The 24,074-nt window shown below is 40.6% G+C and overlaps 1 protein-coding gene across 3 annotated transcripts in view; it reads left to right on the plus strand.

The window, feature by feature from the left end:
- focad (focadhesin) overlaps positions 1 to 24,074 on the plus strand; it is a 189,461-nt gene that overhangs the window by 71,256 nt on the left and 94,131 nt on the right. For all 3 annotated transcript variants that reach the window (XM_072590215.1, XM_072590210.1, XM_072590222.1), the window contains exons 17-21: positions 3,004 to 3,054; positions 3,683 to 3,766; positions 9,959 to 10,106; positions 14,040 to 14,228; positions 20,684 to 20,805. In XM_072590215.1, coding sequence (XP_072446316.1) covers positions 3,004 to 3,054; positions 3,683 to 3,766; positions 9,959 to 10,106; positions 14,040 to 14,228; positions 20,684 to 20,805 — 594 coding nt within the window. The remainder of the gene's footprint in view (positions 1 to 3,003; positions 3,055 to 3,682; positions 3,767 to 9,958; positions 10,107 to 14,039; positions 14,229 to 20,683; positions 20,806 to 24,074) is intronic.

A 24,074-nucleotide genomic window follows, 5' to 3' on the forward strand; every position in this document is an offset into this window, starting at 1 on the left:
CTAGTGCTTCCAATTAAACCTATTAGACGATAACCTGGTATGGTGTGATTTTTAACTTCCTGAGATTGAACAATATTTTCTTGCTAACCTGTGTGGCTCCTGCTTATGTAAAACCTTAACTTGAAAATGTTCATCTTTGTTTTCAAATCCCTCGAAGGTCATGCCCTTGCTATCTCTGTAACATCCTTCGGTCTCTCAACCCCTTGAGAAATCTGTGCTCATTTAATTCTAACCTCTTGAGCATTTCCAATTTGGATTGCTGTATAATAATGGTGGAGCTGTCAGCTGCCAACGCCCTGAACTCTGGAATTCCTTGTTTGAACCTTTCTATCTCATTATCAGTTTCTTTTGCATTAAGGCTGATCTTAAAGCCGACCCCTTTGAGTTTTGGCCACCTGCTGTAACATTGCCATATATGACTCAGTGTCGATAATGTTCTTGTGAGGGGTCTTTGAATATTTTCTTTCAGTAAAGGCAATACCTAAAGATAATTTATGTTTTAAATTTCAAAATATTTTTAACATATCAGCTGTTATTTCCGAGTCCAACTTGCTGCAGAATGCACAGGAGATCTCCATTTGCCTGTAGGTACTTGGATCAATTTCACAAGTGACTGCAGTGAAATATTGTGACCTCTCTCCATATTACTGTCAAAGATCAAATTGACTACAAATTAATCTCTTAACATGTGAATGTAGTCATTACCGAACACATGTTTTAAGGGCATTCTGTTTTAAGAAATATTTAAATGAAGCTTTTATTACGAAAGATCTGGACGAGATTCGCCAGTTTGTTACGTTCCAGATGGGATACCTCAAACCATTAAGCTGATGGCTGAGGGTGTCTATGGGTTCCTTTCCTTGGTTGGTTGCAAAAAGGTTAATTTAACGAGGATCCTTTTCCTAGTGGATGCCTTTTTCCCAGACCACGTGGACTTGCCATTTAAAAGGAGCTAAATTAGCCAGGATTTCTGAAATTAACAAAAGGAGTGAGATTAATAATTACTGCACACGAGAAGAAAGACTGACGAAAAGACACAGGCAGACATTAGAAATAGGCGATGCGTTTGAAAAGATACGTTTTAAAAAATAAACAGATCTGTGGATCAGTCTCTGAATTGTTTGTGAAAAGTAAATCCTTGAACATTGCAGCTACTGCAGTCGAGGTTTCTGGTAGTTGTGTAGTGAGCTTCCTGATCCTTAGTTTTGCAGACTTTGAGATTCTCAAGTTCTCATTCCCTGGGAGGGTTGTGCTTCAGCGGGTCGGTGTGGACTTGTTGGGCCGAAGGGCCTGCTTCCACACTGTAAGTAACCTAATCTAATCTTTTCAGTGATTGGATTCCAGCCTTCAGAATGCAATGGCGTGCATTTGCACTCTTGTATTCGTTTTGCTGGCTGCTGGTGAATTAACTTCTAGCACTCAGAGTGAGAGGGTTTTTACTTGCAGTGTAGAGGAGGTACTTCTTCACCCCGACCCTCAGCGTGCTGATACTTGATCCCATGCTAGTATATGTGTTGCTGGAAAAGCTTTCTGAAGAAGGGCTCATGCCCGAAACGTCGATTCTCCTGCTCCTTGGATGCTGCCTGACCTGCTGTGCTTTTCCAGCAACACATTTTCAGCTCTGATCTCCAGCATCTGCAGTCCTCACTTTCTCCCCATGCTAGTATACTAAAGAATGTTCCATCCCATGAGCACACACTATTTGAATTGAAACTGGCTTTTTATCTGTCCTTGTGTATTTTTCAAGGAAAAACACGAAATGTGTATGCAATTTGGGACATCCAATTTGGGTGGCTTGCTGTCTACCATCACTCCTTTCATTATTTTGATCGTCACAAATGATCGCATTCTAATCTTTTGGAAGTTTCTTTGACAACTCATTACGTCCCATCGGTCCCACACAGAATTTCAGCCAACCTCTAGTTGTTTTGTCTCTGTTACCATTCTCTTTTCTGAATAAAAGTACATTTTGGAATTTACTGAATAAAACCGCCTGAAGTATTTTGGGGTTCAGAGCCATCTTTAAGGAGAGGCTAGAAAAACTTGGATTGTTTTCTCTGGAGTGGCAGAGGCTGAGGGGAGACCTGATTGGAGACTGTAAAATTAAGAGACGCATAGAAAGAGTTGACGGTCAGAATCTTTTTCCCAGAGTTGAAATGTCTAAAAGTAGGGAGCATGGATTTAAGGTGAGAGGGAGTAAGTTCAAAGGAGATGTGAGAGGCAAGTTTTTTACTCTGAGAGTGGTACGAGTATGGAACATGCTGCCATAGGTGGTGGTGGATGCAGATGCAATAGGGGTGTTTTGGGGACTTTTAGACAAGCACATGAATATGCAAGGAATGGAGGGATATGGACCGAGGACAGGCAGAAGGGGATTAGTTTAATTTGGCGTCATGTTTGGCACATCGTGGGCCGAAGGGTCTGTTCCTGTGTTGTGCTGTTCTATGTTCACTTCAAACCTTCTCGACCCTGGGGTTCCTGCTGTCAGGGTCTGAAGATGTTGACTTTAGCTCAAGTAAGGTTCAACGTTATGGAGCTCCCTCTGAAACCATGTACATGTTATTACTATCTGTATGTAATGAAGGGCATTACCGATCAGCTTAAATCTCACAGGCATGTTCTTTGCAGTGCGGTGCTAAGATCAACTGCAAATTTTAAGGGTTGTGTTACATTTTATTAACTTGGGAATAAGTATACCAATGTTGTAATATTTGCTTAGTAAAGTTTGGAAATGTAGTATTCCATTTAAGATCACCAAAAGAGTATTTAAAAGAGTAATAGATATGAACAAGTGCCTCCTATAAGTAGAAAGTTAACAGTAGTCTTAACAGATTTGTTAAGGATTGTACCGGTCTGCTTACTTGTATCTGGAATGCCTTGTTGAAAATTTGTTTTGAATGCCCATTGTTGGTTTGTTGTAAATTTAACCACAGCCTGTGTTTTTGGATTGATCTACAATTCTAGATTACAGTTATTTATGAGGGTACTTTGTTTTCCCCACAGAAATTCAGAGCGCAAGTTATAAGCATATTGTGGAGCCACACCCAGAGTAAGGTACAATTAACCCATACCCTGCTGATTGAATAAGAACTTGTTAGTTTAACAGATGGGACTCGCATATGTGTATTACAGATTTACGCTTAGTCAGAATATTACACTGCATTAGATCCTCATTGATTCATCCATGATTAATTCAGAATTCTGCATTTGGCAACTAATTTCGTAGCTGTTGCACATTATGGAGTTCACTCCATGCCATTACACATTATTGGTCATCTTTTTTATGTTGATCAGTTGCTCATAACACAGCATAGAGTGGTTGACAAATTCTTGGTTTAGAACATTCCGGAAGAAAATTAAAATCCTTCTGATCCAGAATGATATGTTGTATAGGAATTGTAGTACAAAACCATTGTCAAATTACTTGATTCTCAAACTGCAATGGCAGCACTTGACCAGAACAAATAATTGAAGCATTGCTTGCTGACAATTGTTATGAGAAGCAATTTTCTATTCAGAATTAGAATTTCTGTTACATATTTTACAGGTTGGAATTTAAAATTGATGCAGTATGAAGGCATTTTTGATTTGATTCAAACATATACAGCGATCGGATTTTGACAATGAACTGTTATTTTCCAAATTGTATGCAAATGGACGTTCCTGTTATTCCTTATTGTAGAACTCACTTATTGCCAGCTCTGCGTACAAGGCCCTTTCGGCATTCAACTCTGAGGAGTATACAGTTCTTCACCTGCCAGAACAGGTCAGGGTTTAATTTATTTGTCATATTTCTCTTCCTTTGGAGTTTTCAGATCATTTATCTTTACAAGTTACATGCTATTAATATTTGAACTCCGTGTTGGTCAGGATTTTGTGCTCAGCAGCAAAGAACCGACACTCACCACTGACTTCGGAGGAAACTGCCCACGACTTCCCCATTACAAAAACAATTTAATTCTGCTAACGCCTGTAATAGATCGCTGGCTAGAATAGAGATTTTCAGTGAATTTGGAAATATATTGTTCTGAGCTGATTTTAACAAGTAATTTTTTTTTTCAAGAAAGGCTAACATTTAAAATTGGAGAAAACCCAAAGGTCAGACTTGAGGTAAAACCATAAAGAAAGTTAAATATTTTGGTGCTGTATTTTGTAAGACTTTGAGGAAGTGCTCACTCTGCCCACGTTATCTAAATATTGACAATACCGGCTCACTGAAAGGGAAATAAAAGCTACGTGACGGTACTTTTTTGTTCAAAGTGCTTGTATTTAATGTTTGAAACTAATACCTTTTGTACAAGATTTTTGCTTTATGGAAAAACTAGCCTCCTTGTAGAACCTATCAGCAACTCATCTTAATTAGAGAAAAGAACAGAATTGAGAAATTGAGAATGAAACAGCCTTTAATTTCCCATGTCTCGGCGCTTTATGCTCTGCTATGATACACTAAGTTTAGAATAGACTCAAATATATCTATAGGCTTATATCTGGTGTTGTGTGATTTTTAAATTTGTACACCCCAGTCCAACACCGGTACCTCCAAATCATGCCTGATTAATTATTGTGACACTCCTATGTGTCATCAAGTTGCGTTTATCTCGTTGAAACATTTTAGATGTCAGAAACATTCTTATCATTAATAAAATATTATAAAGGCACAACACTTCACTGGCATCACTGCTATTGTATTTTTTTAACCTTGCCCGTCCAAACAAAAGATACAGTGATTTATCGTGATCCAACCTGAGAGAAAGAGACAGAGAAAATGTTACTGTCTCAAGAAAGCAAAAGAGATATGAAGCTTGCCGCAGAGTGAAATGAAGGCAGAAATCAGCCTTGGGATCTGATTGAATACTCGAGTCAGCTTGAGGGATGGTTTGGTCTACTCCTTTATTTAATGTTCTTAAGCAACCTATTTTTGATGCAGTTCAAGTTAACTCGTGATCACATACCACAATCGTACAAAGTTGATCCCCTGAGCAATTTGATTAAATTGTCCCTAGAGGTCTTAATTCTGAAAATAACTCTGATTGTTCCCTACACTGTATGAGGGTGATAAGCAGGTGCTATGATTTACCGTATCAATGATCCAACAGATTTTCAGTTCAGCAGAAAGACAGCCTCTATCCAACATTTGAATGTTAAAATAATGTTGCTTCTGCCCTAGTTTTTAGTTCTGGTTAAATTCTTTGGATAACATAGTTGTTATTTCTGAATTTAGTGACATTGCTCTTTTACTCAGCTAACAATTGGAAGTATTTCTGGGCATGGCTGAATTAGTACGAAGTAATTTTGTATTTCTGCATCTGTGCTCTCTGTTCATAATTTAAACCAATCTGATTGAACAGAATTGCAGAACTTCAAACGTTGTTTGTTAGGATTGACAATGATTCCCTTGGTTTAATTGATAAATATAGTCCAAATTGATGTGTGCCATTTTGAAAACTAGATCCGGTTCCACTTTCTGTAGTCACGCCTGTGTTTTACTGGACGATAGTTTCAGATGACCAACAGGCATCAATGTCAGGCAATGTAATGTCTAATTCAAAACATTGCACTTCCATCAAACCAGTAACCTAATAATTTTGCAATCAAAACCTTTCACTAAATATGGAATATTTCAGTGTGTGCCATTTCCCACATATTTTCCCTCAATACATATGTTTCTAATTCTGCCATTTTGCTTCATTGTTGATTAATATGAAATATAAAGACTTTGTGCAGGTTAGGCCTATTCTAAGTGATATTCCATGCATCATGATAAATCTCTAGCAAATTCGATGCTCAAAAATATCAATCTGTTCATTTCAAAATATGTGGCTATTTCAAAATATCTCCCCTGATTCAGTTGCATTTGGATCATGATGAGCAATCAACTGTTTGGTCTGGTTTTATTTGTAAATTGAGCCCCTTCTGTATTAAGGTAAAGTTATCTTAATTGTGATTCTTCATTGTAATGTAACACATGAATGTAACATTTGTACATTTGAAAATGTGTGGATTGTGAGGCAGGCAATGGCCTAGACGTATTATCAGTGGACTGTTAATGCAGAAGCCCAGGTAAGATTCTGGGGACCTGGGTTCAAATCCTGCCATGGCAGATGGAGGAATTTGAATTCAATAAAAATCTGGAGTTAGGAGTCTAATGATGACCACAAAAGCATTGACGCTTGCTTTGGATGGTTCACTAATGTCCTTGAGGGAAGGAAACTGCCATCCTTACCTGGTGTGGCCTACATGTGTTTTCAGACCCACAGCGATGTGATTGACTGTTAATGTCCTTCTGGGCAATAAATGCTGACCTAGCCAGCAATACCCTCATCCTGTGAATGAATAAAAAAACTTGAATTTCTTTCTTTGTAAACTTTAAAAATAAATGCATCTTCAGAATCCTGGGACGCAAACTAGGAATAGTGAATTCAATTCTTAAACCTGTTTTGTTTGTTGTTCAGTTGGATCTTAGCTAACCTGCCTGAGTGTTTGAGTCTGTAATTCTTAATACCCATGCAAATACAAATGCTTTGTGTGGCAGGGGAATAGTGATGGATGTAGTGTTACCATCTAACCAGTCAAGCAGTTAAAATTGCCAGTTATCGGTTCAGTTTTAACCGACTGGCTCAGTGGTCATCACTGCTGCCTCACAGCACCAGTGACCTGGATTCGATTCCCACCTTGGGTGACTGTCTGTGTGGAATTTGCACATTCTCCCTGTGTTTGCTCCAGGTGCTCTGGTTTCCTCCCACAGTCCAAAAATGTACAGGTCAGGTGAATTGGCCAGGCTAAATTGCCCATAGTGTTAGGTGCATTAGTCAGGGTAAATATATGGGGTTGGGGTCTGGGTGGGTTACTCTTTGGAGGGTTGGTGTGGACCTGTTGGGCCAAAGGGTCTGTTTCCATACTATCGGGAATCTAATCTCACCAGCAGGAGAGCTTTGTATCTTTTAAGCTATTTTATAATATTCACAAATTGCTTCTGGATGTTTTATTTTAAATAGAGATTTACTACACCAGAAGGTTCAGGTTGTATTTAATCTGGTTCACTGCTTGACATCATGCACTGAAGAGTACAGACCAAAAAATTCTTTGTTGGACTCTCACATCTGCGTCATGAAGTTGTGGGTGGAAACTGCACTTTAGAGACTTGAGTACTGAAATCAAAGCTGACATCTCAGTGCAATCCTGAGGGAGCACTGCCAACGATGCTGCTGTAAGGATGAAGTGTTAAACTGTTTGCCCTTTCACCATGACGTAAAAGATTGTGTGGCACTCAGAACGAACCGGGGGATTTCTCCCGAGAGTCTCGGCTAATAATTATGCCTCAATCAACTTTACAAAAACAGACTATCTGGTAATTGTCACATGATTGGTTTGTTGGAGCTTGCTTTTGTGCATACTGAGTGCCACGTTTCTCACATTACAACAGCCACGACACTTCAGATGAACTTAATTGCTTGTCAAGTGCTTTAAGGTGTCCTGTGGTTCTTAAAGGTGCTGTATAAATGCCAGTATTTTTCTTCGTTGCTTTTTGTCTGTGCAATATTTAAATTCAAGACTATATTTTAAATTTATTTTGCCTTCCAGAATTCTTACTTGTTCGATTATCCCTCTTAAATTTTCCCAGCACATCATCTTATTCTCTTATTCGTAGAACATGCTGTTTTTGAGCTGGTTTGTAGCAATTTGGTCACTGACTTTTCTTTTTGTTCTTCCTCCCACGTTTCTTCTGTTTGTAACTAGAGGTGGAACTGCCGGAACTGTCATGATATTCAGAGGCAATCACAAATAAAACTGGAATTTTACAACTCTGCCGAGCAGTTGCTCAGAATACCAATATGTTTTGTCGCCTTATAAATATTAAAGCTGAGGAAACCTCGGTAACTAGGAGATCAAATCCACAGCCCTTTTGAAGTCATACTTAAACAAAACTTTTGTCCTTTTGGAAACTGTTTGTAAAACAGATAATGTCCATGCTCCATTACAAATGGTTTGTTAATTAATGAATGATGGGAGATGATGGATTGACTTCTGACACCTTGACAAAGTTATCGTAAGTCTTAAAAGCAGCGGCATGTTTCTGTACCATGTAGTTGAGAAGCAGGTTCTTTCAGAAGTAATCATTTTATTCAATGGATGCAGACTATGGACTTCCATGTAAACTTTCAGGCTCATTAGCCAGAGCAACCATCTGGGAAAGGAACAAATAGGTAAAGACATCTCAGTGGGAGGCAATTGTATTTTTTTATTTGCTTGTGGAACTTGGGTGTCACTTGGCTGTGTAGCATTTATTGCTTATCCCTCGTGTTAATTGTATGATTGATATTGTAAATAATCAACAATAAATGATTATTAGCTTGTGGTGCAATCAGACTTTGCTGATCTCCTTATAGTCTAAATTGTTTCATGCGCATAAATACCAAAGGTAGCCCGAAAAAAAGGACTGCTCTCAAAACAATACTTTGAATCTATCGACATATGAAAATCAGAATATTTGTCTTGTGGGCTCGTCATGTTTTAACTCCTAGCTTGTTAGCGTTACTGAGCTAATTAATCCAAAACATACATGACAAGGTAGAATAAAATGCAGCTTTGTCTTGGTAATAGGAGACATATGAATGAGTGTGAATGAGAGAGGCACCCAACATGAAACTATATTAACCAAACTTCGAGGTGTTTTTCAACACCATGTATGTAGCTCACTGTTCCCTGGAGATTGTCAGGTATACACTGAGTAAGAGGGTTGGAACGACCTGTGTATTTTGATTTGGTTTAAGCTACAGGGGTACAGTGAAAAGTGTGTAATGTCACCACGTGTGATGCCATCTTGGGTATGAAGGTACTCAGGTACAAAACTTAGCTACAAAGAATAGCGCAGAGAAACAAAGTTAAAAGGAAGGTATTACCGTTGTTCTTATTATAAGTGGAAAAATAAAGAAATAAAATTAAAACATAACTTCACAGTCCTCTGTGGTATTAAGTAGAAAAATAGAGCAATACAGGTAAAAGGTGAACTGGCTTTTCATACGTGCACTCCCAGCAAGTCCTCAGTCTCCTCCACTTTGCCCTGCTCTCTGGAAACTTTTGGGCTTCCTGCTCTCAATGCCGCAGATGCCCAGTAAAGATGTTGAGTGGAGAAGAATTCAGAACAATAAACCTCATTATCAGAAAGCAATGATGTAGTGCACGTGCAGTCTGAAATAATGGTTTCTTTCACCGCTTCAGGATGCTACTCTACGGTACCCTTAAAGGCATTTGAACGCTGGGCTGAGGAGTGACCGGAAGCTTTGGACTTCTCTTTGCTGTGAAACAGAGTGCTTCATGGATCAGAGTAAACCCTTCCTTCAGGGCTTCTGAGTCCCAGCAGCTCTCTTTTTATTTGACGATCTCACCATCTACCATGATTTTGATCTCTTCATCGAATGCATCTGAGCAAACCAGTTATAAAAGTCACACGAGCTATCACTAGAAGGACTCATTTTGGGATAGATTCTACCCACGTTAACAGTGTAGTGATTTGAACTCCAATGTTAGCTGAAAGTGTCCAGAAAAAAAAATCAGGCTTTTGCAGGTCCGGGAGTGATTTACACCTTGCTTAGATTTGTAGCCTAATTGAAGCCAGGATTTGTAAGGTCACACATCAATTTCAGAGAAACATAGAACCGTGCATTATGGAAGCAGGCCAATCGAGTCTGGTCTGATCCTCCAAAGACCATCCCACCCAGACTCCTGGGCTCTTCAAATCTCATCTTTATACTAGATTTTTGTAAATTCAACTCTCCATTTTTTTTTTCTGGGCCTATGGGGGCTAATGGTAGTTGAAGATGAACATGAATAATTATGTGGCCATGTTTGGCCAAGCTGCAATGTCGAAATCTGCTGATTTATATTTGTACATAACCAAATGATGGTTTGAGAATCAGTAAAAAGCCGGTGATGAATTAATGCTGGATTATCTGTTTAGGTAAGGCCAGAAAGAAAGCCCGATTATGACAATGATGAGATGGATATGAATGTGGATGAAGAAGAAGAAGAAAAGGAAGAAGATCTTTCAGTCCCTGGAGCATCGTACATGAAGCTGCTTTTAATGACACCTCTGCCTGTGCTTTCAGGTATGTTCTAAGGCTTTAATTATCTTATCTCGACATTAAACTATAACACTGACCTGTAGTTGAAAAACAATATTTTTGAAAAACCAGTTAGCTTCAGATGTCTCAATTTTTTTATTGATCATGCTTCACGAAATGCGACCAAACGATTGTGAGCTCTCCATGCCACAGTCTGCAGTAGGATTGTTGAATTTTCTCGGAAACATTGATAACAGTGTGTAGCATAATAGCTCAGTGGGTAGCACTGCTGCCTCGCGGCGCCAGGGACCCGGGTTCAATTCCAGCCTCGAGCGACGTGTGTGGGGTTTGCACGTTCTCCTCGTGTCTGGGTGTTCCGGTTCCTCCCACAGTCCAAAGATGTGCAGGTCAGGTGGATTGCCACATTCCTGATGAAGGGTTTATGCACAAAACGTCGATTCGCCTGCTCCTCAGATGCTGCCTGACCTGTGCTTTTCCAGCACCACACTTTTCAACTAAAGTGCCCATAGTGCCCAGAGATGTACAGGCTAGGTGGGTTAGCCATGGGAAATGCAGGGTTAACAGCCATAGGGTTGGGGTTGAATCTGGTTGAATACTCTTCGGAAGGGTCAAATGGATAGGCTGAGTGGCCTGTTTCCACATTGTAGGGATTCTATGATTCTATTCTATGAACAATGGTTAGAAAAATTAATTGTGAAATGCTTTCGGAAGACAGCAATTGTATGGACAAGTGGACACCCTTGAAGAGGACTGAGCTTTGAAAGAGAACTTGCAATTCGGAAACCTGGATATCAACTTCCCACTGCCCTTTACGAAACTGTCTGCCACATTACCATCAGTCCAAGCTCTGTTGACCATGAGGGCTCAGGGATGGGAAAAATAGTGTGATGTCATGTCATTTCATTATTAATTAAAGTAGGAAATACGGGTTGGAGCAGTACTGAGGAACATCCAGGTCAATAGTCTATCCTCAAATCTAATGGAAGTTCTATATCAGTCTAACCGATGTCCTGCAATCTCCCCTTTGACCTTCCTACTGTGGTTTAGCTAAACCTGACCAATTGTCCTGATGTCCCATGTCTTTCATCAAATGCTGAGGATGTGTTACAGAAGCAGGGAATGTTGGAAGTCCTCATCATCTCGGGTAGTATCGCTGAAGAGAGAGGCAGAGTTGGTAGCTCAGATTGACGATTTTTGGGCTAGAATAGAAAGCTCGAGGTTTAACCACTTCTAAGCAATAACAGAACCAGGGAATAATGGGGTTTTGGAAGGAGGAAGAGACGTGATCGATACTTTGAAGGAGAAGACAAAGTGGTTAAGGGGCAAAAGAGGTGATAATGCAAGGCAAAATGGGGTGGTAATCGGACCAGTAAAGAAACAAAAGGTGAGCCCATATGAATTCTGACATGCATTGCTGCATTTCTTCATCAGTGTTGTCTCCATGAAAATGTTGTGAACCGAAAGCTAAGATGACATCGGAACAAATATTTGTCTAACCACTGTGGTATTACTATTCGAATTTCACCCAGGTTAATATATCAGCATTAGATTGGAAACACCAGGCATACAAAGCAATGGACAACACTTGCCTAGTCTGGTTCATCAAAATAAACTGTACAGTGATTTCAAGAGAAGAGTTTTTGCTCTGAAGTTTAATAGACTAGTTTATTTTGGGATTATGTTCGGCATGGACTCATTGGACCAAACCGTCTGACTCTGTGACTTGACTGATTATTCACTAAATTGACTCCAAATTGGAAAGATGTCTTGTGAGTTGATTCCATCATTAATTGTAAGTTAAACGAGCTTATTTAAAGGCAAGTCAGCATTTACCTTAATTTGTAATGAGAGATGCTGATATTAAGAATAAGTTTTGACACACATGCACCCAATGGTATATATTTTGTTCCATTTCCTGCCTATTGATCCTATAAACACAATTGTGAATGACTGTTTCTGGTGGCCAAGTGTTACAGGTATCCAGAATGAGATGGTCATCATGAGGGGTGTGGTAGGATGGTGGACGAACTCAACTGCATCTACTGCTCATGGCAAGAGATTGGATCCCAAATGTTTGTTGTTGATTTGAAATACCCTGGCTCAGGAGGACTTTTATTGTGCTGAAACAAGTTTTGTCACTTGCCACACCGCTAAACAGATTACATTTATATAGAGCCTTTAGTAAAGAAAAATGTCCCAAAGCTCTCAGTATCTTCCTGTAGATTAGCCAAACCTGGCAATACAATTACGTTAGTGTCTTTGGGGACTGAATTTGCAAGTTTGCATTGGGAGTTTGCTATTGCTGGAACAGCAAATTTTCTGGGCACTAATAGTGAAACTTTTGCTAATCTGCTGGTCAATAAATCTAGAAATAAAAGATAGCATTCCATACAATCTAAGTGTTGGATAGTCATGGCTCAAAGTGCTTCCTAAAATGATGATTTTCAAGAACAGTACCAGAAGGTATGAAAGGGATGCAAATCTTTCCTCAGTCTCTTCATTAGTCTTCACATCAAGACAAGTGGAATGTATATCTCAAGGTCTCCAATGTTAAGGAGTTGAAGTCATGCCTCAGCTATACAGAACCCTGGTTATACCAAACCACAAATTCCATGTTCAGTTTGGGGAATGATGTCTTGATTATGACACCAGGACAGTGCAGTTTGCCCAGAAAGGTATCAGGACTCCAATGATTAAATTCTGGGGAGATGTTAGACAAATCTTGGTTAAGATCAAAGATTTTAAGATTTGAAGAGGAACCAATAGCATCAGTCATGAGAAGCTATTTCAGCTGGCTGAGGCATCCAGGATCAAGTAGCACAATCTCAAAGTGAGAGTCGGCGCTTCCAGGAGTGAAATTTAGAAATACTTCTACACACAGAGTGAAAGAAATTTGTAATTCTCTTCTACAAGAGGCAGTTAGTGCTGGGTTAATTGTCAGATTTAAGTCTGAAAGCAATTCGTACTACCTAATGTTATTAAGAGATATTGTCAAAGTGGGTAAATAGAGTTGGTCACAGATCAACCCCAGCCTCTCTAAATGGCAGAACACTGAGCTCCATGACTTGCTTCTCCAATGGGCAACAGCAGATTTGCTTACCTGGTTGGATCAGAGCTCTCCTCATTTATTGAATGTCCGGTGATGCTGTGAGAGACCCAAGTCTATGCATCATCTGTGAAACTTGCAGACGATCATCAGATAGTGAAGATTGTCCTCTTGTTCAAAGCTTTTATTCAGGATCCTCCTCTTTCTAAAGCCCTATTTGATTTCGGGATAAGCATTTTAGTCTTATTTTTAAATCCTGTTATAATGCAACACAATTCCTTTTTTTTGTTGCTGAATGCATATTCTGATAGTTATAAAAATGCTAATTATTATCGCAAGTAAAGTTTGCAAAAAATCAATAGTTTGGCTGATTTGTAACAATGAATCTGCCAGTTTTTTTTGTCAAATATTTGGCTTATTCACCTTCTTCTAGACTTAACAATCAGACAGTAATTCCTTGCATTGTAACATTTTTCAGATTTTGAGTGTTGTAAACTCGATTTCAAAGATTATGTAGATCACAGTCATTAGATTTGAAATTGTTTGTAAATCTATACCCTAGTTGGCTTTAACTTTGAACAGAATTTGTGACTAGAATTTTTTGTGGCTGCTCCAGAAGATGGAAAGTGTACTAATGGTATTCCATTTTTAATGAGATGTTTGTCCTGAGGCCACTGTTGGCAACATAGTAATTAATCACCGAGGAGGAAAGAGTTAAAGACATTTGTCTCAGCATCTGACATAGCTTACTGATAACTTCCTGCCAGAAGTTAAGGCAGAGGTGAACTCAAAGTCAAGATAACACATGGGAGTGATTGTCTTGACTATACTATTTAAATTTGAACTTGCAGTTACTAATTTTGTCCACTGTGACAGCCATAAGTAGTAGTTCTTTGACCTTTTCCTTGCAGCTTTTGAAGAGTTTTTGACATCTCTCGTGACCCAAGAATTAACGGTGATGCCCCGTGGGGTCTACTACTCGGCACTCCGTGGAGGAACTGTACGCTCTGACCAAGGCAAGACTGTGGCAGGGATTCCTAACTTCATGCTGAAGACATATGAAAAGAACAAGCAACCTGGACTAAAATCTGGCCTGGCAGGTGAATTAATGATCAACCTTTTTGACAGAGCATTTTGGGTAGCACTGTCACCTTATCTGTATTCCAAGAAGTTTTACAATTCAAACTCGTTTAATCATTGCAATGCCTATTTCACATCTATCCAGGTAATTTTTTAATACAATTTGATTTTAAGCTTTATTGTCACGTAATAAATCAAGTAAAGTTCCCCTGTCAGAGGTTGTAAATATCTCAAGTAAAGATAATAGAGTTAAAAACTGCAGCCAATAATAGAAAGTTACAGAATCCGTGCAGATAAAGTCGAAGTATAGTGGAGAGGAGAAGCATTTTACTTCAGACCTTTGGGATTTTTATGACTTCATGGGATTTATTTTCTTGTATTTCATTTTGAGAGAATGGTAAAATTCTTAATGTGTACTGCAGCCTTGTATAAACTAAAAGTTTTTTTTGGGGAATGCCACAAACCGCATCTATTTCAAACGTCTTTGTAAGATGCAGGTGGCAATATTACTATGAAGATGATTCTATTCCTCTGTGGTTTTAATAGTTCCATATTGATTACTTAATACTTCGCCACATTACATAAAAAGAGAAATATTTTTATGCAACCTTCAGAAAAGTGAGCTTGTTTTTAAGGATGTAACTATTTGGAAACAATAGTTAAGAAATTTATGACTTGTAGTTTGGGACAATGTTATCTTTCTTTGCATAGATAAGACTTTGCTTTGCACTATAGACTTGAAATGTGTGTATTGTACTTTAGAGCTTTACTAGTGGTCAATTTGTATGTTACTTGACCAATTCTTTCTACATTGTTCATCAAGGACCACTCAGCCCATCGAGTCTGTTCTGCCATTCAATGAGATCATTGGGGATCTAATAGCCTTCAACTCCACGGGCGGCATGGTGGCTCAGTGGTTAGCACTGCTGCCTCAGAGCGCCAGGGACCCGGGTTTGATTCCAGCCTCGGGCAACTGTCTGTGTGGAGTTTGCACATTCTGCCCTTCCACCATCCAAAGATGTGCAGGTCAGGTGAATTGGCCATGCTAGATTGTCCATAGAGTTAGGTGCATTAATCAGAGGGAAATGGGTCTGGCTGGGTTACTCTTCGGGTGGGTCGGTGTGGACTTGTTGGGCCGAAGGGCCTGTTTCCACACTGTAGGGAATCTCATCCACTTTCCTGACTTCTTCTCTTAAGCCTTTATTACCTAACTGATGAAAAACATCTGTCTATCTCAGCATCGAGTGTACTTAATGACCCAGCCTTGGTAACCCACAACAATAAACAATTCCACAACTCTGCCAGAAGAAATTCCCCCTCATCTCTGTCCTAATTGGATGATTCTTTGTTCTGAGATGGTATTTTCTGATCCTAGACTCTCCTGCAAATGGAAGCAAGCTCTCAACCACCTATCACATCCTTGAAAAGTCTTAAATGTTTTAATAAGAGTTCCTCTTGAAAAGTAAGAGCAAAAGACTATGGACACTGGAAATCTGAGAATGCTGGAGAAACTCAGCAGGTCTCTGGAGAGAGAAACAGAGTTGATGTCTCGAGTAAAGTCTGACTTGTTCAGAGGGCATAGTTAATAATGATGACATTTGTACAAAATTAGAAGATAATAGCAAATTAGGTCCTCACCCACCACCACACCAACCTCCACATACAGCGTATCATCCGCCGTCTTTTCCGCCACCTCTAAACGGATCCTACCACCAGGGATATATTTCCCTCCCCTCCCCTATCAGCGTTCCGAAAAGACCACTCCCTCCGTGACTCCCTCGTCAGGTCCACACCCCCCACCAACCCAACCTCCACTCCCCGCACCTTCCCCTGCAACCGCAAGAAATGCAAAACCTGCGCCCACACCTCCCCCCTTACTTCCCTCCAATGCCTCAAGGGGATCCTTCCATATCCGCCACAAATTCACCTGCACCTCCACACACATCATTTATTGCATCCGCTGCACCTGATGTAGCCTCCTCTATATTGGGGAGACAGGCCGCCTACTTGCGGAACGTTTCAGAGAACACCTCTGGGACACCTGGACCAACCACCCCTTGGCTCAACACTTCAACTCCCCCTCCCACTCCACCAAGCACATGCAGGTCCTTGGACTCCTCCATCGCCAGACCATAGCAACACGACGGTTGGAGTAAGAACGCCTCATCTTCCGCCTAGGAACCCTCCAACCACAAGGGATGAACTCAGATTTCTCCAGTTTCCTCATTTCCCCTCCCCCCACCTTGTCTCAGTCAAATCCCTTGAACTCAGCACCGCCTTCCTAACCTGCAATCTTCTTCCTGACCTCTCCGCCCCCACCCCCACTCCGGCCTATCACCCTCACCTTGACCTCCTTCCACCGATCGCATTTCCAATGCCCCTCCCCCGAGTCTCTCCTCCCTACCTTTTATCTTAGCCTGCTGGACACACTTTCCTCATTCCTGAAGAAGAGCTCATGCCCAAAACGTCGATTCTCCTGCTCCTTGGATGCTGCCTGACCTGCTGCGCTTTTCCAGCAACACATTTTCAGCAGTGGTAATAGCAAATTTCCAGGATGGATATGTAAATGACAAGTGAATTTCATTATAAATAGAAAGAGATGTTGCACTCTCAGAGTTAGAATAAGGAGCCTGCATAACGCCTTGACAAGTGAGCATCTCTGTAAGTTGACAATACAAATCTCGATGTGTGTAAGTCGTGAAAAGTAGGGAGTCGAAAAGTTTGGCGCTGGAAAAGGACAGCAGGTCAGGCAGCATCCGAGGAGGTCAAGAATCGACGTTTTGGGCATAAGCCCTTAATTAGGAACGTGGAGGGGGTAAGGGGGTTGAGAGATGAAGGGGAGGGCGGCAGTGGGGCTGGCTGGGAAGGTGATAGGTAGATGCAGGTGGGAGGTGATGGTGATAGAGAATAAAGAGTGGAAAGGATAGGTGGGAAGGAAGATGGAAAGGTTGGACAGTTCAAGAGGTTGGTGCCGAGTTGGAAGGTTGGATCTGGGATGAGATGTGGGGGAGGGGTGGGAGATGAATAAACTGGTGAAATCCACATTGATCCTTTTTAGTTGGAGGGTTCCAAGGCAGAAGGTGAAGCGTTCTTCTTCAAGGCATCGGGTGGTTAGGATTTGGCGATGGAGGAGACCCAAGACTTGCATATCCTTGGTGGAATGGGAAGGGGAGTTGAAGTGGTTGGCCATAGGACAGGTTGTTTGGTGTGTGTTTCCTTGAAAAATTGTGATGCAAGTTAACAAAACTATAAACAGTGCAAGTAAAGTTTAATTAAAAAAGGAAATAAAGTGTTGATTTGGTTATTTTAAACTTTATGGAACCTTGGTTAGAGCACAATAGAACAGTGCATCATTCCGACTTACATTTGTGTAGAAATGTTGGAGTAAATGCATTCAGAAATTACAAGGGTGGCACCAGAACTGAGCGAGTATGTCTTTCAGAAAAGACTCAACAGGTTCAGGGTTGTTCCTCTCTGGAATTGAGAGGGTGCTATAAAAACATTTATTCAGTCGGCAAATTAAAGGTGGGAGTGCGTGGGAGCTCAAACCTTGGGGCCCTCAAACAAGATAACCACTTAGTAGCTCAGAAATTCAAGAGAACGTTGAGCGAGTGGAGTTCGCTACCATGTGGAAAGTTGAGTCAATTGGATTGGTGCTTTAAAGCAAAGTACATGACTTGAAAAGGAATACTGTGTTGCTATGCAGATACATCACAAGTTTGCAAGTATAAATGTGTGGATCACTAACACTGACATGGACGTGCTTGGGCTGATTTTTAATTGCATAAAGAATTATTGTTGTAATTGTTGCTAATCATTAAAGGGTCATCCCAAAATATTTTGTTCGAAGTGATTTCCCTGGCTTTGCCACCAAGGTCTCACCTGTGGAATAGCAGCCCAGAGTTGGAAAAAGCATGAGTGGATATCAGGGTGAGTTGGTCAAAGTGAGCATTGACAGTCTGTCTCTGAGTCACCAGAAGCCTGTGGTTACTTTGCATTTCAGGCTGTGTTGGGATAATGTAGTGTTGACTCAGCACACGCATCTGATTCATAGAGTACGGTGCAAGCATCACTTTTCATTTGCCTGTTAAATACAACGTGCTTTAAATGCCTCGGGGATTATTTTTGGAAATCTGGGTTTTTCAGGGTTTTAATCATCCATTCTCCCCTTCATGCAAATACATGGGAGTGACTTTAATTTTGTCTGAAATGATTCAGGCTTGATGGCTTTTACTATAACCACAAAATCTCAGGAGATTTCTGTTAAAATAACTTGCTGGCCTGCCTGTTATCTTTAAATCCAGAGAAAGTATTGCTTGTCCCCTAGTTTTCCAGCAAGGTAGGTACTGTACAGTTGAATACCTGGAGACTACTGAAAGATCTCCATAGGATCATATGGACCTGCTTGTGGCACAATGGTAGTGTCCCTAGCCCTGGACCAAGAGGCCCAGGCTCAAGTCCCACCTGCTCCAGAGGTGCATAATAACATCACTGAGCAGGTGGATCAGAAAAATAGATGAAACAACAAAACGTTTTTACAGCATGGAATCAGGCCCTTCAGCCCAACCCGTCCATACTGACCAGTTTTCCTAAATTGAACTATGCCCATTTGCCATTGTTTGGCAGCAAGCCCTCTTAAACATTTCCTGTCCACGTACCTGTCCGAAAGTCCTTTAATGTTGTAATTGTATCTGCTTCTACCACTTCACCTGGTAACTCATTCGCACAGCATCGTCTGTGTGAAAATGTTGCCCCTCAGGTCCCTTTCAAATCTTTCCCCTCTCACTTCAAGTCTGTGCTGTCTGATTTTAGACCTTACTCTGGGGAAAAGACCTTTGCAATTCACCTTATTTGTACCCTCCATGATTATATAAACCTCCGATAAAGTCACCCCTCAACTTCCTACGCTCCAGTGAAAAAAAGGTCCCAGCCTTTTACTCAGAATAGTAAGGGCATGGAACACCCTGCCTGCAACAGTAGTAGACTCACCAACCTTAAGGGCATTTAAATAATCGTAGGATGAACATATGGCTGATAATAGAATAGTGTAGATTAGATGGGCTTCAGATTGGTTCCACAGGTCGGTGCAACATCGAGGGCCGAAGGGCCTGTACTGCGCTGTAATGTTCTATGTTCCCTTATGACTCACACCTTCAGTCTCGATCACGTTCTTAATTCTCCATTTTTAGGAGTTAAACATAGGTTAACTTGGGTAACTACGGGGCCATTGTGAAGTTGTAATCAGTCATGAATTGGTTGTATCTGAAAGACCAGGATAGCTAGTGCTTGACTGAGTCAGTGGTTTGGCTTTTGCAGGCAGCAATAAAGAAACATCACTTACCTTTTATTACAGTTTGAACCACTTAGACTTTTTGTGGGCTTAGGGCAATATTAGATACAGTTTGATGCAGTCGACAACAATTCTGATCAAATAGGTCAGGCAACAGTGTGCCTCATTAACCAGTCACGTTGAGGAACTTTATGAGTCTGAATTAGGAAGTTGGGATACAGAAAGTGAGATAATTGGACTGAAACTAGGGTTGAAGCAGAGGTAAAAGAGCTGGACAGGAAAATGTGTTTGTTTGAAATAAAAATCTTGTTTCCATATCCAAATGCCATTAAAATTCAGAGGAATGTAACTGGCAACAATGAAACTTGAATTGCCGAACAAGTTGTTTAGCTGTGATTAACACTTGACATGCAGTTAAAACCTCACTTAGGATTGAATGGACAAACTCTTTTCAGGATTCTTGGGGTGATGTCCCTCCCTCCAAAATCCAACAGACCTGGCTTCAACTCCCACTTGCTCCATAACAACTCTGAACAGATTGATTAGGAAATATCTCCCCTTTTTTGATGTGTTAAGTGATTAACAAGCATATTCAACATATGCTGTAAGTGTTTTTTTGTTTGGTGAGATATTGCCTGTGAAACTTGTGGAGGAGGAGGCAAACTGAGCAACAACTTCCATAAGTCTGCATGCTACTCCTCACGTAGATACCAAAAGATTATGCTCTTTAATATCAGTGCAAACTTCAGGGTTATTCCTACCACCAAATACAAGCTAATTCAGGATGAAAGGTTTTGTTTTTGGTTTGCTGAACAAAAGTGTTTCCTGTTTATTTGGTAACCAAATGCACAAAGAGCTTCTAAAAGTGCCTTGAATGCTTGAAGTATCTTCCTCACATATTTTGCATGAATTGGGAGACTTGCTGAACAATCCCCAGTTCCTAATTTCTTAGAGGTTGTGTTTCCATTTTTCATTGGGAAGATTGAGCAAGGAAAGCAAAGCGCGAAAAAGCAGTGGCATTCTCCAAGGCTTAACCCTGGGTTTGTAGTTTCTAAGATTCGTGCTGAAGGTCTTACACATCAGCATTGCCAGGCTAGGATTAATGTTATGGATTAACAGTTTACATTCCACTATTGCCTTCTTAAAGCTCATCATCCCGTTAAAGCCTTTCCTACTTCCTTGCAGCTGGTTTATTACTTTGTTATGATCTACATGTTCAGACGGATAAAGATGGCAAGCCTATTAATCGCTTTCTGGTGAGCCGGGGCCGGAGCTACCAGCAAATGCTTGCAGCCCTTATCCACGAGGTAATATGTTTATGAAATACATGTCAAACCATTTTTGTGTTTGCACAGAATTGCTCCTGATTTTGTGTGTGTGTGTGTGTGTGTGAGCGTGCATTTACCACATGTAATTAACCAAGAAAAATTCTAATTTATTTTCCATTATTTCTTGCATTTCTATAATTTACAAACTCTTGACAGAGTTGCTGCAGCTCGGACTTTCGGAGATGCGGTTGACCAAAGTACACCTGGTCAGCTACATCCCCCAACAATATGTGATTGGGGAGACTCTTGGGAGTTACATTTTGAGTGTTAATATAAACTATTACATCTCCAGTGAAGCAGCTCTCTCTTCCAGAGGTTACATAGCTTTACTGGATCGATGGCTTCATAAAATATAAAAGCAAATCAAGGCCCATAAAATCACCATTGGGTGTTCTTTTACTCCAGGGAATCTCTGTCTCTCTGAGGGTTAGTATGGAAACATTGTCATTCACCGCTTGGTCTGTGCTAATCCTCTGAAGGTTTGCAGGGAAAAGAGACCTTGTTGTTTGGTTTTTAGTTGGCTTATAGTGCTTGCCCACACTTGGTGAAAAGGCAGCTCCTCCCTACCTTAATATGTAACTCACCTCTGTCTCCCCCCAGCTCCAATCCCCCACTTCCTTCACCATTTCTTTTGCTGTCTGTGTCTCTCTCTCTCTCTCTCAAACGCGCGCGTATACACACGCGCGCGCACACGCGCACACACACACACATGCGGCAGCTTCAAAACCCATCATCAGATGAATTCCTGTTGCAGGTTTCTAGAGTGAGCATTACTATCTCAACAGGATGTAGCCAGCTTTACCCATGGAAATGTTGACAAAATGTGGATATTAGTTTGTAATGTTGACACAATTGAGAGAGAGGAAGCGGATTGACTTATTCAAATGGCTCAACTTCTGAGGCAGTTATTTGGAAACTGAGTTGCATTGTGTGGGCTCTCTGAGTTATATTTGCAAAAGTATCTGTTACGTTACTGAAATGGAATCACCAGTAAAAAAGCAACGTAAAGGTCTACATTTGAGCCACGAGTTCAAAATTATTACCTGCTTGTGGGAAAAGCTCAAAATTTGATCAAATTAGCAAAGACTGTGATGTAACTTAAGTAACCATCAACAAATAGTAGGTTACAATTTTTGTCATCAAATGAGGCAATGAGTTTTCCAGAATGATCTGAACCAGTTATGCTTTTCTGAATTCCGTGGCTTTGAAGCATACATTTCCTGAATGGTTCAAGGCAGTGTGCAAGAAAAATCTCCCTCGAGTTTCAGAACAGGTCCCGTTGGGAAAAGCTATCCAAATTTCAGGGGAAACCCTATTTATGGATTTCTTTGTCATTAAAGTGCAAAAGGCTCATTGATGATGTGGCAACTCTTTGTAGAGAAACCCCCTGCAGTCTCATCCCCTGCATTATCCTCATAGCCATCAGCTATACTTTGGTCAGACACACATCCAGATTCCCTTTGAAGCCACTTAACATTTCTGCTACTATTAATATTTAACATTTTGTCAGCAATGAGTTGCCGATCATTATCGTTCCCTGTGTTTAGAAGCCAGTTCTTCCTCCGATCACCCCACAACTCTGACCCAAAATGGAAAATGTGTGTCCCCTAGTCCTTAAACCGTCATAGAAGGATGACAGTTTTTCTTTGTTCATCTTATCCAGTTTAAAAAAAAATTCACAAGATGAGGGCATCACTGACTGTACCAGCGCTTATTGCCCATCCCTAATTACCCAGAGGTTGAGTCAACCACAATGCTATGGGTTTGGAGTCACATGTAAGCCAGACCAGGTAAGAATGGCAGTTTCCTTCCCTGAAGAATATCACTGAACCATATAGGTTTTTCCAACAATTAACAATGGATTCATAGTCATCAGTAGATCTTTAATTTCAGATTCTTTATTGATTTCAAATTTCATCATCTGCCATGGTGGGATTTGAACCCAGGTCCCCAGAACATTGGCTGAGTTTCTGGATTAACAACCCAGTGATAATACCACTGACCATAGTCTCCGCAATCATAATCTATCACAATCTTGGACAGTTCTATCAGATCTCCTGTCCACCCTGTGTCCTCCAAGGAGAACAACCCTAGCTTCTCCAACCTAATCTTGTAGTTAAAATTTCTTATCCTTGGAAGTATTTTTCTGCACCCTGTCAAGGGCCCTCACAACCTCCTTCAAGTGTGGTGACTAGCAGCTCTACTGTTGTGACCTCACCATAATATTGTGAAGGATCAGCATCACCTCTCTGCTTTTGTACTCAATGCCACAAATTCTGAAGCTCCCAATATCCAACAGTCTGTCAACTATTCTCTCACAATGACCTACCACCTTCAAGCATCTGTACATGTGAACCCAAACATCCCTCTTGCTCATTCTTTCTGAGGTCATTCAATCTATGTTGTCTTTCCCTATGCTTTCTCCCAAACGCACCATCTCATTCTTTTCCATCAGCAACTTAACTGCTCATTCTACATCCCTATCTGTGTACTTTTGCAGTCAATTGGTATCATCAAAGTTTACCTTATTTACAAGTTTGGTATTGCCAGCAAATGTTAAAGTTTCACTCTGTTTTCTAATAATTAAGTCATTAGTTGGGAAATGTGTCAAAAACTTCCTTAAAATCCATATACAGAACATTGACCTCTCCAACCTTCTCGATTTCTTCAAGAAAAATTCCATTTGGATTAGGCAAATCCAAGATCCATCCTTTACAAATCCCATGCAGCCTCTCCTTACTTAATTCAAATCATTCCCAAGGGCCTGTTTATTTGTTCTCCTTTATTATTGTTTTTAAAATCTTACCCAGCGTTGATACTAAAATGACTCAGCTGTAGTTACTTGGAATACCCTTACTACCCTTCTCGAACAAAGGTGTTAGATTTCCCACTATCCAGTCCCCTGCTTCCTGTCCTGTATCTTGGGAAATTGGGAAGATTTTGCTGTCCAATCACACGTTCCTGGAATGCAAGCCACCTGGAGTCGACAGCTTAAACACTGTAGGCCCAGGCAACCTTTTTCAGGGCATCTTGCCGATAGATTGTGACCCTGATCCAAAATTATGCTAGCCTTGGCCTCCTTCAAAGCAAATGAAATGTATACATTCTCCCCCATTGTCTCTAATATGGAATGAGCTGCCAGAGGAAGTGATGGAGACTGGTACAGTTACAATATTTAAAAGGCGTCTGGATGGGTATATGAATAGGAAGGGTTGAGAGAGATATGGGCCAAATTCTGGCAAATGGGT

The sequence above is a fragment of the Chiloscyllium punctatum genome, chromosome 2 (assembly GCF_047496795.1).
Source record: "Chiloscyllium punctatum isolate Juve2018m chromosome 2, sChiPun1.3, whole genome shotgun sequence".
NCBI classification, from domain to species: domain Eukaryota; kingdom Metazoa; phylum Chordata; class Chondrichthyes; order Orectolobiformes; family Hemiscylliidae; genus Chiloscyllium; species Chiloscyllium punctatum.